The sequence below is a fragment of the Psammomys obesus genome, unplaced genomic scaffold, assembly GCF_907164565.1.
Source record: "Psammomys obesus unplaced genomic scaffold, mPsaObe1.curated_primary_1811, whole genome shotgun sequence".
Lineage (NCBI taxonomy): Eukaryota > Metazoa > Chordata > Mammalia > Rodentia > Muridae > Psammomys > Psammomys obesus.
In genome coordinates, this window is record NW_026585894.1 from 1060429 (window position 1) to 1078762 (window position 18334).

The 18334-nt window shown below is 36.0% G+C and overlaps 1 protein-coding gene across 1 annotated transcript in view; it reads right to left on the minus strand.

The window, feature by feature from the left end:
• Positions 1-18334, minus strand: part of Aff2 (ALF transcription elongation factor 2) — a 63430-nt gene that overhangs the window by 19494 nt on the left and 25602 nt on the right. Inside the window, exons 6-8 of the mRNA XM_055599540.1 lie at positions 16686-16975; positions 15915-15978; positions 12493-12629 (exon numbers count right to left, since the gene is read on the minus strand). Coding sequence (XP_055455515.1) covers positions 12493-12629; positions 15915-15978; positions 16686-16975 — 491 coding nt within the window. The remainder of the gene's footprint in view (positions 1-12492; positions 12630-15914; positions 15979-16685; positions 16976-18334) is intronic.

Here is an 18334-nt window from a genome sequence, read left to right on the forward strand (position 1 = left end):
GAAATAAATTCATTGCATAAAATCATTGTCTGAGATTTAATGCAATTTCATAGGTACTTATAGTTGAATAAGTAATCAAGTTTACTGTGGCAGAAAAAAAAATTGAAGAGCATGTGCAGGCTGTATTGATTATCTTTCATTTATGGAAGGTGGTGGTGAGCATATAGTGTCCTCTTGCTACTTAAAACAGCCTCTCCAGAGGACCAAGGGGCCTGTCTCATTCCCACTCAAGATTTTGTATTTTTTTCAGCATGCTATCTGCCCTGCTTTCAGGGTAACATCTCAATATGTTGAGTGAATGTTTTTAGCAATGGGAGTTACATACTTGATGTGGGTTGCTTTCTGTTTTTACAATATCTAGAAGTGAAATTTTTGTAATTTAATATATATAACTTTTTTTGACAGTTGTGTTTCTGTAGTGTCAAGTCATTGTGGTGCATTCTTATTTTCACAAATCCATTTCTATTGCAGATTCCCAGGGCTCTGAACAACTATAATTATTTGAAAGAAAAAACTGGACTCTCCCTCTATAACCAACATATTGTTGGGAAGAGAGTAATAAAAATCTCTTACACATAATAATGTACTATTAAAAACTATATTCATATTGCAGTCATCCCCTATTGCAACCACATTCAAAAGTGACTCAGTAGAGGATTTTAAATTGCTAAAATGGGCCTGCATATCTAGTCTAGTTTGTTTCATTTTATTCCCAATAGAAATTCTTCTCATTAAAAACAATATAAAGAACGCAGAAATGTGTTCTTGCAAAACAGGAAAAACTAAAATAAAACATACTTAATTATGCTAATGCCAGTGCCCTGGTTGTTATACTAAACTTCAACTATGAAGAAATTTGGTGAAGGGTACAAAGGAATTTTATTAGCTCCTGCAACTGTACCTGAATCTATAATTACAACAAAATCAAGTTTAGAATATTGACTTTAGAGAGAATTTCAAAAAAGTATTCATTGACTTTCACCAAATTTCCACTAAAATATATTTCAGTTAGTGCTAATATATCATCAAATGAAAAAGTATAGGTAGTGAAGACATATTATTTTATAAATAATTAAGGAAAATTTTTGAATGAAAATGTTTTATTTAGTGATTCACTTCATGATTTTACCACAAAATGAAAATTGGTGTTTAGTTTGTAAATTTTAGGATCCGTTATTCATATACATGATATGAATACACACATATACACACATATACATGAGAGTATATGTGTGCCATGTGTTTCACACATGGAACCCACAGAGGCTAGAAGAAAGCATTGAATTCCCTAGAAAATGTAGCTGCAAGCAACTGTGATTCTCTCTCTCTCCTGTGTGTGTGTGTGTGTGTGTGTGTGTGTGTGTGTGTGTGTGCTGGAAATAGAATGTGGTACCCTTAATTGTTGAATCATTTCTATAGCCCCTGCTTATGTACTTTTTGAAGAGCATGTGCTTTCCTTAAAAAGTAATAAGAAACAAAAATTTGTAGAGAAGGAAAACACTTGTAAGGTCATACTTCCGCAATTACAACTGTAATCTTCTTTGTTTCCATATTGATTTAGATATACATACAAGTTTTTATATTATAATTTGTATATAATTCCGCAGCATGGTTTATGTTTCTGAAGTACTAGAAATCAAATCCAGGGCCTCCCACATAAGAGGCAAGCATCTACCACTTGGTATGCCCCAGTCCTTAATTTTACATTAATATAATTTTACATTTTTCATGTGACAGTTTAGACTTCAATATTTTTATGTGATAATGCCTACAAACTACTTTTGAGTGTTTTATGATATAATAAATTCCTCATCTATTATTATTTGTATTACTTCTTATTGAATGTTGTAATATATATTTATAATATAGCATATATCTGTTGTTCCCATATAGTCATGTTTTTATCTTTTCCTTTCTTTTGCCATCACAACTTCCATATCAATATTAAATGAACAGAATCTCAATAGTTCTTTTAACTTTTCTTGAGTTGCCTCCTTGCCTCATTTTAAAGGTATGCAGTATTTTGGAAAAGGTTGTTTGTTTGTTTGTTTTGTTCAAAAAAGGAAAAGTACAATAATTCTGCATTGTGAAAAATATTCGAGAAATTAAAATTTTCAAAAGTTGAACTCTAGTGTCAGGAAATATAAATTCTTGTTTATGTAAATTTTTATATAATGCCAAATTGCTCACAAATTTCAATGATGAATTTCTACTCTCATCATCAGTACAGTAGGATACAATATGATTTTATCTTTTTAATGATACATATTAACACTGTAATATTTTCTTGATAGTTAAGCATAATTTATCTATATTTGCAAAGTTAAGTGATTCAAGGAACAAAATTGTTCAATATTCATTCACTTTCCCCATAAAATTTGTAATATATTTTTCCCAGAATGCTTATCTTATATAACTTCAAAACATACAGGTGTTCTGCTAGACACTAAGAAGTTAATTTTCCCCTGAATGCTCCCAAAAGGCTGTGGTAGTGATGGTTTACACAGTGAGTAAAATCAGCTTAAGATAAATATATTTTTTTCCATTCTCAGGTTTTGGAATAGCTCCAGAAATACATGGTTGATTGGCCGAATGGGCAAGGCTGTATCTTTCCTTAGAATTACCCTTTGTTTATTACTCTAAAATTTATGAAAATAATATATGAAAATGAAGTTGTCTAAAGGGGGAGTAATGAAAACAAGAGAAGGTAAGGGGGAAGACATGATGTACAGAAACTAGATTCATTAAAAATATTTGTTTTTTGTAAATTTTTTATTTAACTTTTATTAATTACACTTTATTCATTTTGTATCTCCCCATAAGCCCCTCCCTCCTCCCCTCCCTGTCCCACACTCCCCCCCTTTCTGCATGCATGCCCCTCCCCAAGTCCACTGATAGGGGAGGTCCTCCTCTCTTTCTTTCTGATCTTAGTTTATCAGTTCTCATCAGAAGTGTCTGCATTGTCAGGGTTCTAGGTTATCTCCAAAATATTTGTTTTGTTTATATGAAATTTTAGTTATATAACATGAAAGCAAAGAGAAAAACTATTTAAGAAGAGGAAAGGAACTGGCTAGTAGAGGAAGGGAAAAGAGAAGGTGATAAGGGAAATATGAGCAAAGTATCATGAGATCTCTATATGGAAATATAATGAAAGTTTATTTTCCATAAACTTAAAAAAAAACTTAATTTAAAAAACCTTGCAGAGCAACAGAACAAGATAATTTGAACACAGGGAACTTCCCAGAGACTCATACTCCAACCAAGGACTATTCGTGGAGATAACCTAGAACTCCTGCACAGATGTAGCCCATGGCAGTTCAGTGTCCAAGTGGGTTACATAGTAATGGGAAGAGGGACTGCCTCTGACATAATCTGATTGGCCTGCTCTTTGATCACCTCCCCCTGAGGGGGGAGCAGCCTTACCAGGCGACAGTAGAGGACATTGCAGCCAATTTTGATGAGAACTGATAGACTAAGATCAGAAAGGAGAGGAGAACCTCCCCTATCAGTGGACTTGGGGAGTGACATGCATGCAAAAAGGGGAGGGAGGGTGGGATCGGGAGGGGAGGAGGGAGGGGCTTATGGGGGATACAAAATGAATAAAGTGTAATTAATAAGAAATTTAAAAAAAACCTTGAATTTTTTCATAACAGTTCTTTATTTTTGCTCTTTGGAATACTTTCATTTGGAAATACTCAAGGTAAATCTGTCCAATGTTTGTTTGAAGGCTTATGTGTGAATATCTGCATATATAACAGTTTATCTAGAAACAAGAATGATAGTAAAGAAAGCCTTGCATTACTGAGAAGTGGAGCTGGCAGGAAAAGAATATAAGAATCTCTCAGGTTAGGAACTACTCACTTGAAAGTAATTTGGTGCTTGGTGGATATTGCTCTTTGGCTGAGTAATTAATCAGCAAGAACAAAGGTCTAGGCATAAAAATGATTATTTTGTCTATGCAATGATCTATAATACATGTCTACTATTTACTTATAAGTTACATTTATTTTCTAAGCTTTTCAAATCATTGGAAAAGACTAGAGTAGTGAACTCCAAGATGGCTGCCAAAAGTGTGAACCATTTCTGAAGGCCAGAAGAACTGAAACCCTGAAAATGGTGAGTGAATGGGCAGCTGAAGCCAGAACATCGACTTTGAGGCTTGCAGGGCTAGAGGGGACAACCTGTGAGCTGGGACAGATTAGACCCAACCCCACTGTGGACTTCTCCAGGGTCTGAGAGTGACAAGCTATTAACCCCCTGCACTTTTGTCTGCACCTTCCCTGGCTTCTGCAGCAGCACCCACAACTGCAACTGGGAGTGCATAAACCCAGGTACAGGGCCTTCTTACTCTAAAGGCCAAACAGGGGACCTGAATCTGAGAATAGAAAACTTTGTGCTCTGTAAGCTTATCACATATGCCTGCCAGTGAGTTTGTGGGCATTTTGTACTTTCCACACACCCTTGACAGTGAGTGCACACAGGCATTCTGTGCTCTCCACACATGCCTGCAAGTAAGTGCTTCTGCAAGTGAGAGCACACAGTTCCCCAGATCCCGGCTCCCACTACAGTGGAAGCCAAACTTTGGATCCCTCCCACTATGGGCAACATAGGTATCTCTGGGACAGAATCCTCAACAATGAAACCCCTGTTCTGTTGGTCCACCAGTGGAGTCCAGCCAAACAATTCCTGGAAACTATTCCTGGAGCCAGGATGGTGCAGCCCAGACAAATCTGAGCTTTGGAGCACAATACCGAGATGGGCCTGATGGCAACTGAGCCATTCAAACACCTGCACACACCTACTGCACCTGCGAACTGCACCTGCACCACAGCTTGAACTTGTGCTTCTCCCTTTCACTTCCCTCTTCCAGGCAGGCATACCTCCATGTACATTCTTGCACTTGAGCACTTGCTCACTTGTGCCTGAGACTATCCTCCCTTAGCTGCATCGGAAAAACTAACACCCACTCTCTCACCAGGGGACCTCTCTCATCTTGCTGAAAAAAAAAATCCAGACTTCAGAGACAGACCGACCCAATCTACAGTACAGGCTCCAGCAACAAACAGCAAGGGATACTGACAATCAGATGGCTAGAGGCAGGAATACGAACACATCCAACAAAAATCAAAACATAATAGGCTTCATCAGCAACCCGCAAAACCAGTGGATATTGGAATTCATCAGAAACACACGAAAATTATTTTAAAGCAATGCACAAGGAGTTAATAGAGGCACATAATGAGGAAACAAACAAAACTTTCAAAGAAAAAGCAGGTAAATATAGCCACACAAACAGAGGCACATAAAGAGAAAATGAACAAAGATATCAAAGAAATACAGGCAAATATAGTCACACAATAAAACATAGATGTCATCATCGAAAGATGAATATACATTCAAACAGAAAAAGGAAATGGTGCAAGACATGAAAACTGAATTCGAATCAATAAAGAAAACACAAACAGAGAAAATCTTGGAACTGGAGAATTTACAAAAAAGTTCAGGAGCCACAAAGGTAAGCAACACCAACAGAATACAAGAGAGGGAAGAGAGAATCTCTGGAGCTGAAAATATAATTAAAAGAATTGATACATCTCTCAAAGAAAAAATAAAATCAGAAAAGTCCCAAACACAAAGCATCCAAGAAGGCAAGGATGCCATTAAAAGACAAAACCAAAGAATAATAGGAATAGACAAAAAAGAAAATTACAGGATCCAAGGTCCAGAACATTTTTTTTAACTTTTTAAAAAATTATTTATTAATTACATTTTATTCACTTTGTATCCCCGCTGTAGTTCCCTCTCTCCTCCCATCCCAATACCTCCCTTCCTCCACCCTCTGCATGCATGCCCCTCCCCAAGTGCACTGATAGAGGAGGTCTTTTCCTTCCTTCTGATCATAGTCAGTTAGGTCTCATCAGTAGTGGCTGCATTGTCTTCTTCTGTGGCCTAGTAATGTTGCTTCCCCCTCAGGGTGAGGTAATTAAAAAGCAAGCCAATCAGTTCATGTCAGAGACAGTCCCTGTTCCTATTACAATGGAACCCCACTTGGATACTGATGTATCCCATGGCAGTTCAGTATCCAGAACATATTTTCAAGAAAATCATAGAAGATTTTTTTTCCAACTCTAAAGAAGAGATGTCCTTAAACATACAAGAAACTTACAGATCACCAAATAGACTAGACCAGAAAAGGAACTCCTCTGGACACATAATAGTCAAAACACTGACTAGTCAAATCTATTGAACATAGAAAAAATATAAAAAGGAGCAAGTATGAAAAGTCAAGTAATATATAAAGGTAGACCTATCAGAATCACATTAGACTTCTCAACAGAAGATTTGAAAGCCAGAAGGGCCTAGATAGATGGTATGCAGACTCTGGGAGAACACAGATGTCAAAGCAGACTACTATACCCAGCAAAACTTTCAATCAACATAAAAGGAGAAAATCAAGTATTCCATGACAAAACTAAACTTAAGCAATATCTGCACATCAAACCAACCCTAAAGAAGCCACTAGAAGGAAAACTCCAGCCTATCAAAATCAACTACAGAGAAGAAAACACAGGACATAGATAAACTCACAAAAAAAATATCAAAATAAAACAAGCACACAAACACTATCACCACCAACTCCACAATAAAAGGAACTAAAATTCATTGGTCACATTATCCATCAACATCAATGCACTCAATTCTTCAATATAAAGACACAGACTAACACAATGATTGCAGAAACAGATTCCAACATTATCCTGCATCCAAGAAACACACCTCTGCAACAAAGATAAACACTACCTCAGAGTAAAGTGCTAGAAAAAGGTTTTTCAAGCAAACAGTCTCAGAAAACAAGCTGGAATAGTTATCTTAATATCTAATAAAATAGACTTTCTACCAGAATTAATCAAAAAAGATGAGGAGAGGCACTCTATTCATATAAAAGAAAAATCCACCAGGAGAGCATCACAATGCTGAACATCTATGCCCCAAATACAAGAGCACTGAATTCGTAAGTGAAACATTATTACAGCACAAATCACACATCGATCCCAACACCTTAACAGAGGGAGACTTCAACACTCTACTCTCACCAAGGGACAGATCATCTATAAAAAAATTAAATATAGAAATAATGACACTTACAGAGGTCCTAAGTCTAATGGACCTAATAGATGTCTACAGAACTTTTCACCCAAACTCAAAAGATTATAACTTCTTTTCAGCTCCTCATAGAACCTTCTCCAAAACTGACACAATGCAAGCCTCAACAGACACAAGAAGATCGAAATTATTCCCTGTATCATATCAGACCACCATGGTCTAAAACTAGACCCCAACAACAGAAATAACAAAGAGCCTACATACACATAGAAATTAAACAATTCTCTACTCAGTGACGGCTTGATCAGGGAAGAAATAAAAAGGAAAGTAGAGACTTCCTAAAATTCAATGAAAATGAAGGCAAAACTTACCCAGTCTTAAGGGACACAATGAAAGCAGTGCTAAGAGGAAAATTCATAGCACTAGGTGTCTTCAGAAAGAAGTTTGAGATATCTCATACAAGCAACATAAAGGCACACATAAAAGCCCTAAGGAAAAAAAAAAGTGAGCACACACCCAAGAGGAGTAGATGATTGGAAATAATCAAACTCAGAGCTGAAATCAATGAATTAGAAACAAATAAAACTATTCAAAGAATCAATGAAACAAAAAGCTGGTCCTTTGAGAAAATAAACAAGATAGACAAACCCTTAGCCAAACTAACTAAAAGATAGAAAGAAACTATCCAAATCAGCAAAATCAGGAACAAAAGGGGAAACATAAGGACAGACACTGAGAGAATTCAAAGAATCATTAGGTCTTACTACACAATTTGAAGTAACAAATATGTCAGAAAATTTGAAAATCTAAATGAAGTAGACATTTTCCCTGATAGATTCCATTTACCAAAGTTAAATTAAGATAAGGTGAATAGATTAAATAATCCTATATCTCCCAAGAAAATAGAAGCAGTTATCAAAAGTCTCCCATACAAAAAAAGCCCAGCGCCTGATGTTTTTAGCTCAGAATTCTACCAGACCTTCAAAGAAGAGCTAACTCCAGTGCTCTTATTCCACAAAAATAGAAACAGAAAGAACATTACCAAACTCATTCTGTGAAGCCACAGTCACCTTGATACCTAAACCACACAAAGACCTAACAAAAAGAGAGAACTTCATACTTATCATTCTCTTTTGAACATTGATGGAAAATACTCAAAAAAATTTCTCACAAACTTAATCTAAGAACACATCCAAGATATCATCCACAATTGTAAAGAGCTGTTTGCTTTTCAAGCTGCTATGTTATTTATTGAAAAAAAAAATGTTTTCACCCTGGCTTTAACCTTGAGACAGAGAAAAGAGGAAGTTTTGCCAAGTTCCTTAAAGATAGTTGTGTGACCTTGGACCATATCTGCTATAGGGAAGTAATTTTAGAAAAGTTTCTCAGTTCCAAGATCTGCTTTTAGTATTGATGTGACTTACTTTTGCTTTTCCTATAAAAATGAATTGTGGAATAAACCTACGTTGCAATCATACTGACAGCCTTCTCAGGCAGATCCTGTGTGTATTGTGACTTGCTTTAATTATTTTAGTCCTCACTCCCAACTCAGGAATTGTTCGACTCTACCTGTAGCCTCCCTCACATGATGACCAAATAGGCTTCATCCCAGGCATGCAGGGGTGGTTAAATATATGGAAATCCTTCAATGTAATCCACTACATAAATAAACAGTAGGAAAAAAACAACACATGATCATCTCTTTAGATGCTGAAAAAGCATTTAACTAAATCCAACACCTATTCATGTTTAAAGTCTTGGAGAGATCAGGGGTACAAGGCATGTACATAAATATAGTAAAAGCAATATACAGTAAGCTTATAGTCAACATCAAACTAAATAGAGAGAAACGTAAATCAATACCACTGAAATCACAGACAAGGCTAGGTTGCTAATTCTCTCCTTATCTCTTCACCATAGTACTGGAAGTCCTATCTAGAGCAATTAACAACTAAAGGAGATGAAGGGAAAACATATTGGAAAGGAAGAAGTCAAAGTAACACTATTTGCAGATGATATGATAATATACTTGAGTGACCCCAAAATTTCTACCAGAGAACACCTTCAACTGATAAATGCCATCAGCAAGTGGTGAATATTAAATGAACTCAAAAAAAATCAGTAGGCCTCCTGTATACAAAAGACAAAAGGGCTGAGAAAGAAATTAGGGAAACAACACCCTTTACAATAGCCACAAATAAAATAAAGAACCTTGGTGTGTCTCTAACTAATCAAGTGAAAGACCTGTATGAAAAAACAATGCAAGTCTCTGAAAAAACAAATCGAAGAAGATATCAGAAGATGAAAGATCTCCTATGCTCATGGATCAGTAGGATTAACATAATGAACATGGCCACCCTACCAAAAGCAATCTACAGATTCAATGCAATTCCCATAAAAATACCAACACAATTCTTTATAGAACTTAAAAGAACAATTCTCAATAGCATGTAGAAAAACAACACAACAACAACAACAACAACAAAAACCCATTTCTCAATTGCATGTATAAAATCAACAACAAATAATCTCAGGATTGCTAAAACATTGTGTACAATAACAGATATTCTGGAGGCATCTCCATCCCTGATCTCATCCCTGTACTATAAAGCAAAAGTAGCAAAACGTGCATGGTACAAGAAACAGGCTGGAGGATCTATGTAATCCAATAGAAGATCCAGAAATAAACCCTCATAGTTATGGACACCTGATTTTTTGACAAAGATGCCAAAACCATACAATGGAAAAAAGACAGCATCTTCAACAAATGATACTGCTCTGATTGGATGTCTACATGTAAGAAAATTGAAAATAGATACATATTTATCACCCTACACAAAAAAACCTCTATGAGGATCAAATACCTCAACATAAAACAAGACACACTAAACCTGTAAGAACAAAAAGTGGGGAAGAGCCTTGACCTCATTGGCACAGGAGAAAACTTCCTGAACAGATCTCCAACAGAACAGGCTCTAAGATCAACAATCAATAAATGGGACGTCATGAAACTGAAAACCTTCTGTAAAGCAAAGGAAACTGTTGCCAGAAAAAAAGACAGCCTGCAGATTGAGCAACGGTCTTCACCAACCGTACATCTGACAGAGGGTTAATATCCCGAATAAACAGAGAACTTTAGAATTTAAAAACCAAAAAAAAAAAAAAACCAAAAAAAAAAAAACCCAAAACAATAATGCAGTTAAAAAATGGGGTACAGAGCTAAACCTAAAATTCTCAATAGAGGAATATCAAATGGCAGAGAAACACTTAAAGAAATGATCAACATACTTAATCATAAGAGAGATGCAAACCAAAACAACCCTGAGATTTCAACCTTACAACCATCAGAATGGCTAAGAACAAAATCTCAGATGACAACACATGCCTGAGAGGATGTGGAGAAAGGGGAACCCTCCTCCATTGCTGGTTGAAGTGTAAATATGAACAACCACTTTGGAAATCAATCTGACACTTTCTCAGACAATTAGGAATAGTGCTACCTCAAGAATCAGCTATACCATTCCTAGACATATATCCAAAATAGGCTCAAGTATTCTACTTGGAAATTTGCTCAACCATGTTCTTTGCAACTCTATTCGTAATAGCCAGAATCCGAAAACAACCTTGATGTCTTTCAAAGGAGAAATGGATACAGAAATTGTGGTACATTTACCAAATGAAATACTACTCAGCAATTAAAAACAAAGAAATCATGAAATTTGCAGGCAAATGGTGGGGCTAGGAAAGATCACCTTGAGTAAGGTAATCCGGAAACAAAAAGACACACATGGTATATACTCACTCCTAAGTGGTTATTAGACATATAATATAGGATAAACATAGTAAAATCTATACTTCTAAAGAAGCTAAGAAACAGGGAAGATCCTTGGGAAGATGTTCAATCCTCATTTTGAAGAACAGATGTGATTTACATTGGAAGCAGGAGAAGACAGGGAACAGGATAGGAGCCTACCACAGAGAGTTCTGAAAGACTCTGTTGATCGAGGTATCAAAGGTGATGCTGAGACTCATAGACAAACTTTGGGCAGAATGCATGGAATTTTTTCAAAGAAAGGGAGATAGAAAAATGTGGATGGGACAGGAGTTCCAAAATGAGAACAACAGAGCCATAAAACACCGAGTCTTCACTGCCCAGAAGATAATGATACCCCAAACATGGAGAGGACCTAAAACTCTGGCTCAGATGTTGCCCATAGATTCAGTCCCCAAGTGGGTTCCCTAATAAGGGGATCAGGGGCTTTCTCTGGCAAGAAGTCAGTGTCAGGCTCTCTGATCACCTCCCGCTGGAGCATGCAGCCTTGCCAGGCCGAAGAGGAACACAATGCAACCAGTCCTGATGAGACCTGATATGATAGGGTCAGATAAAAGGGGAGAAGGACCTTCCCTATCAGTAGACTAGGCAAGGAGCATAGGAGGAGAAGAGAAATGGAGGGTGGAATTGAGAGGAGACACTGGAGAGGCCACAACCGGGATGCAAATTGAATAAATTGTAATAAATGATAATAAATAAAATGACTAGAGTGGTGTTGCTTCTCTTGTCTCTTTTTTTTGTTTTCTAGGAATATATTTGATTTCCAACAAATTTCACTCAAAAAGACATCATAAATTTTCATTACAAATGCAAATCAATACACTAATATATGTAGTTAATATATCTTTCTCTATTCTCCTTTTGACCTTCAGCCATGCCAACACTGTATCTTATTTATTTATTCCAGATTTATGAAATTTCTTCTACACACCCATGTCCTTAAATATTGACTTTGTGTTAGAACAATGCCTTATTTGAATTAAAAAAATGTTTTCTTCATGAATTTATTTATTTAGTATTGTGTGTATGCAACAGTCCTTTTTGGGGGGTCAGAAGACAGCGTACATCAATCAGTTATTTCCCTTCTGTATGTAGGGATCCTTGAGATCATATTCAAGTTGTCGGTCTTTTGCTGTCACCTTTACCCAACAGAGCCATCTTGACAGTGCCTCCTTCCTTTTATAATAACACAGAGGGCCTTAGGAATTATGGCACTTAATAGAAATCTGAAGCGCAGTAGTTTTGTTTTTTGTTTTTTTTGAGAAGGCAAGCCAATGGCAAATGATAAAAGGTTTCTATTTTACTTTTACCTGTGACATATTAATTTTAATTTTTGAATATTACAAATTATGACTAATATAACATCCTTTGAAAAGTGTGATTTATAACACAGTGTCTATCAATTATAATAAATATTCTATGGCATTAATAAAATGGCAGGACCTAATTCCAGCAACTTTGAACACATTAATTGTGGAAATTATATTTAAGCAAAAAATATTAATAGCTTCTAACTGTATCAATTTTGTAATATGATTTTTGGAAAGCTATTTTACCTGAGGAGTTCCACAGTCTCAGAATACATAGTATATGGAGACTTTGCTTCCAGAGGATCACGTTCCATGGCATTGCCACATTCAGTGAAGGAGAGGGCTGCATCAGCATAGTTCACAGCTTTGCCAAATTTCTCAAACTAAAATAGGAAAATGACTGTCAGCATTATACTCGTTTTTTTCTCCTTCATACAAAAGAATAATTAATAACTGTAAGTAAATTTTGTCCCTATGCCCCAGGAAACACTCATCATGAGGTAGAGGCACTATGGGTAGTTACCATGGGGGATAGGAAGCATCTAGTAGACAGATACTAGGTGATGCTAGGCATTCGAAAATGCATGGGGAAGCCTCTGCAATGGAGAACTTAGATATTCTAGATGTCCATCCTGAGATACATAGATATGTCAGCCCTGATATGGAGAGGGGGCAGTGTGCAAATTGGTAACAAATATGAAGGAAGTGGTTTAAGGTTCTATTGCTCTGATACTGTGGCTAATTGAGGAAAGGAAAATGCAGCCAAAGCATCAAAATGGATTATGGCACCATTGTTAATGTTACCATCACTTTCGGGCAGCTACAATCTAAATGAATGCCTTGTCTAGTTTATAATCATGAAATGTAGTGAACAGGCTAGATTTTGAAGTGTCTTTTAGTCAGAACTTACAGCTATTTTCTGTTTTTGTTATTTTCATAGTCTATTTCATGCTTTAGAAAATCATGAGAATATTGACCCCATTAGAATCTAAAGAGTAATAGATTGAAGAGTGAGAAGCTCTAGTATGACAGTCGGCAATAGTCAGATCATTTTCATTGGAAATGCTGGGATGAAACAGTGTCTAAAAGCCAAAAATATAGTACTGTTAAATGTTTTACTTTAGTCAAATTTTATTGCAAAAGGTTCTAGCCCTGATAATAGCCATGACTGAACTGGCTAGGCCATCCTAATTTCTTTTTCATGTGCAATGAATACTATATATATATGACACTTTGATATTGAACATTTTATAACTGAAATTTACATTTTCAATTTTTGAGAGTTGGATATAAAAATTCTACTAATTCAGAACTTTATATAAGAGAATAAGTATAATGCAGATTTGAATATATTAAACTTTGCATAACTTTTATTCAAATATTGACTATTCAATTGTAAAAGATTTCAACTTTTAAAATGGCAGAGTAGCTATCTATGGAAATGGATTAAATGTAACTATACAATGACTAGTTGTAGGTTTTGAAGAATCACTTATCGAAAATGACTTTACAATAATGTTCTTCCACTTTTATGTTCTGAAAAAAAAAAATCTGTGAGTTATATAAGCCATTGTGGAGAAATGCCATTTTCCATTAATTCAACTTGCTATTATGGAAACCTAAGTATATACTTGTAATCTAGTTTGTTTCTATTTTGTCTTAGTAGATAATTTTCTTACATTTTCAGGCTTTCATTTAACTAGTTTCTTTCTATTTTATCTTGTTAAATAATGTGCTTATGTCTTCAAACCTCAACTAGCTTTACCCTTTGAGAATTAATTTGTACATCTTGGGTTTTGAAGGTGAATTTTCATTCACAATAAATAGCTGGAAAGATTATTAAACATAACCAGAGCTTCACCTATCTTTTTTCAAAAGGAATACATATGAAAATCCAGAAAGAAAATTACATAGCCATGGTGTCATTTAGTTTCCATCCACAAACTGAGAGGTTAAACTAAAAACATATTTCTAGCAAGAGGGTTTATATAAGCTCAAGGAAAATATTATCTTTCGGTTTATGTTTCAACATTTTTTTGCTTGATAACACTCCTCCAAAAATTTCTACAGATATTTTTATATACTACCAATGAAGCTTTAATAACAAATTATACTGAGTGTCTCTTTATGTGATTGCTTTGAAAAGCCACAGCTCCATGCAGTAGCTAGGGTTTTCTACTTTACCCTAAGAATCAATTTTTGCCCTCATGGAAGCAGTATCTTCACATTTGTCAGTGATGTTATTTCTTAATCATATATTTGGGAATCTCTATAGGTTTGGTTTTCCTCAGCCTTTCAAATGTTTCACCTACACGTTCTCACATATTATTCTAGTCTCTATCATCCCTTGTACCACCTTGTCACAGGGATAGTCATGTATTTCCTCACTCTAATTTTAAAGAAGGGAAAGCTCTAGAGCATGTCTTAAGTATCACATTGAGAACATTTGGAATAAACCTCTGGTCATCTGCACTGTAGTTTTTAAAACAGATGGCCATGATCCAGTGATCACACACTGAATCTACCTGGGTATCTTCAGTGGCATCCTCCAGCTTACCTTGCTATTTTTGTCTGAAGTGGTGTGGAAAAATTGTTTCCAGAGGAAAACTCATAGTACATAAAGGTTAGCTTCAGACAATAACTAAGCAATTTGAATAGCAGAAAAAAAATGACAAAAACAGGAAAATGGCAGGTGCAATGGGCAGAAGAAGTTGATATTGGCGACCCACTAGTTACTAGATACAGCCTGATATGATATCCATCACAGTTTTCCCAGTGTCAAATACAGCTAACCGCTGAAAGGACACAATGTAGTATTTAAGGGTGGTATTTTTTTTTCTTTTTATAATGACACTGAAATGATACTTCCAATTGTTCTGAGATAGAGTAAGTGATGAGGAGCCTAACCATAAGACTGTCTGTAGGACCATGGTTCTCAAATGCTTATTTGAAAGTCAGTTGGAGATCTTCAGTTATTATGGCAGGATCTCAGTCCTATAAATTTTTATATCTTTGGTTTAGGATATAGCCTGAGCAACGTGTTGAGACCCTTTATTAGGAGGATCAATTAGGACAAACAATTCAACATAGTTACCTCATCACTGGTTTAGATCAACCAAGTCTCTGAGAACTAGCTGGGAAATATTTCATTAGAAATCAAGGTTGTCTTCCTCTGATCTGTATAAGAAAGCCTGAATATGGGCCTTACTATAATATCATGGAACCGAATACAAGAATCTGAGCTTTCTATGTAGACTTATGTTTCCCTCAAAAATTTGAGACCCATTCAGTGTCACTCAATGCCTTCCAATTTCACACTTCAGATTTGGTTTACTGGAACCAACAGATGCTCATATCATATCCAGAGAATATTGAAAGTAATTTAAATTCACATAAAAGACTATGACAATGTGAGTGAGCTTCTGAAGTTGGCCCAAAAGAAAAAAAAACTGACAAAGAAAATAATAACATGAGAACCCAGGTCAAAGAACTTTGGAAATTATGGCATTACAGAATTTACAAACTTTCATATCTCTATGTAAGAGGAGCAATGTTTTAAAAAGGTCTGGGGACCACTACTTCCCATTTTACCTATTTGTGAAATGTCTTCCTTGTTTTCATTCAAAACAGCATACTTTATTAGAGTGAAACAACAAGATGGAACGTACCAGTGCATCAGCTTTGTGTTTCAGCTTCTTAGCCTCTTGCATGTAAAAATCAGCATTGTGAACACTAAACAAACAAAATAAGCTCTTTTACAAATCAGTGGCTCGTCTTCTCATTTAGAAACTCAACAGTAAAAATATTTTTTGCTATTAACTCATTCCTATATGGTGTCTTAAAGAAGGCAGACTAGTATTGACACACACACACACACACACACACACACACATATATGTAATTATATATTATATAATATATTATATGTAATATATAATATATATAATCATATATATATATGATTCAAACCTTGAAATGACACTATAACTGGATTTGGAAGTACAGGATGGCCTATTAAGATAGCAACCTATATCTTCCAACCCCAGTCATTACAGTTTTCCAAATGGGTTATATAAATAAAAAATATATATAAAACCTAGTTATAAATCTCTTTATATAACTGGTCATAAATAATAATGAATAAAAATAGTCTAAAGGAGAGAATAGTCCTTGGGAAATAATAACAAAGATCCAGGGTTAAGGTTGGCTAAAGTTTTTTATTATTGGTGACAGAAGTATATGTGTGGCATGAGTTTACTTTAACTATATATATAACTAGAAGATCCATACTACCCTCATCCCCAATCATCACTCCCAAACTGAGGCTATTATAATCTGATATATATATATATATATATATATAACTAGAAGATCCATACTACCCTCATCCCCAATCATCACTCCCAAACTGAGGCTATAATAATCTGGGAACAACATACGAGTCATCAAATGTGAGCTTGGGTCTCCGGACATTGGTGCTTCTGCTGGACAGGAGGGGCAGGGCTGCCCATGATGTCATCTCCAGGTGACTGCTATCCATAAGGCCAGTAGTGATTGTAGAGTTGGTGGTAGAAATAGTAGTGGTGGTGGTTGTGGTGGTGACCGTGGCAGTGGTAGTGGCACTAGCTGTGACAGTGGCAGTGGCAATGGCAGTGACAGTGGCAGTGGCTATAGCTGTATTAGTGACAGTAATGGTGGCAGAGACAGCCTTTTTTGGGGCATCTCCCTCCTAGAAAAAAGAAAGACAAATAGCTTCCATTAGGTCTGACTTTCTTAAACCGTTTCTTCACAAACGCTTTAAATATCAATAACAGTAGGAATAACAGCATGAAAAACAGAAATAATATATACAGTTTGAGGATGGATAGGGGATATTAGTATATTTTATGAATTTTGTAGATCATCAGGTTTTGTTCTCTATTGATACTAAACAGTAAGCTATCCATGTGTTGTGATTCCATAGCCCTTGATCATATGTAGACTGGCATGGTAAAAATTTAAATCTAGACAAAAATGTGAAAGGAGAAGGGAAAGAATAATATAAATGAAAAAGTAGAAGATGGAAAAAGAGGGAGACATGAATGCAGGAAGGGGAATATCAGAAGATCTGACACTTTTCTTCAACAATCAGTGTCCTTGCTGAATTGAGGCTGACATCATGAGGCCCTTGACTGCTGTCAAAAGTGAATGGCATGGTATTTCTATGGCTTCAGAGAGTAAAACCTCATTTGCACCAGGTCACATACCAAGTGAATAAGAGACTTGTGGGGACTTTGCTCTGAACTAGCATTGCTGTAGAAAAGATGGAATACAGAAGAAAATAATTGCTGAAACTTGTAACTATGTATTCCCACCATGTCACAAGACTACCTGCCAAAGTAATAGATTGCTTTCCTCCTCTGGCAACTGTGGACAATCTTCATTTTTATAGCCACTTAATCCTTATACCCTTATGATTTGGTGTCTCCTTAAGATTGCTGTGCCTTAAGGTTTGTCCCTCAGTCAACTTCTTTCTTGATAATATTTGTCAAACTTGCATGTGTGGACACAGATTCAGCAATGAACAATGATTCCAGAGTGGAAATATCAGTTTTACTCTTTGAAGCTCTGATACACTAAGATGATCCAAATTGTTCTTGAAAAAAATAGTAGGAAAGTTGGTTCTATTTAATAACAGGATGGTGTTCCCATTCATCACTTAGGAGCTTGCAATTCAGGTTGCCAATTCATGGAATTGTCTCCAGGTTATGGGGGGGGGCGGTGTATCTCAACAGCCAGGGTAGGGCCAAATGCCTCCTTTACAAGCAAAACTCCCTTGTGCCTGTATCCTGATGTACTTTCATGTCTCTTGTAGAATTCACAGTCCTGGTTCTCTTCCTCATAAGGTATCAATCCCCAGACATTCTATATTCTCCTTTGAGTACAAGTAAGTTTCATTGGTCACCTCAGATTCTTTCTGGTTTATGGCTCTGGTCCTTTACTCTATGCTCTTTGAATTTGTTGAGTGTGTCCAGGCACAAGGGAATGCATGCTTGTCTTATTGACAGAGTTCAAGAGGGCCTCTGAAAGGCTCTACCCTACAGGGTAT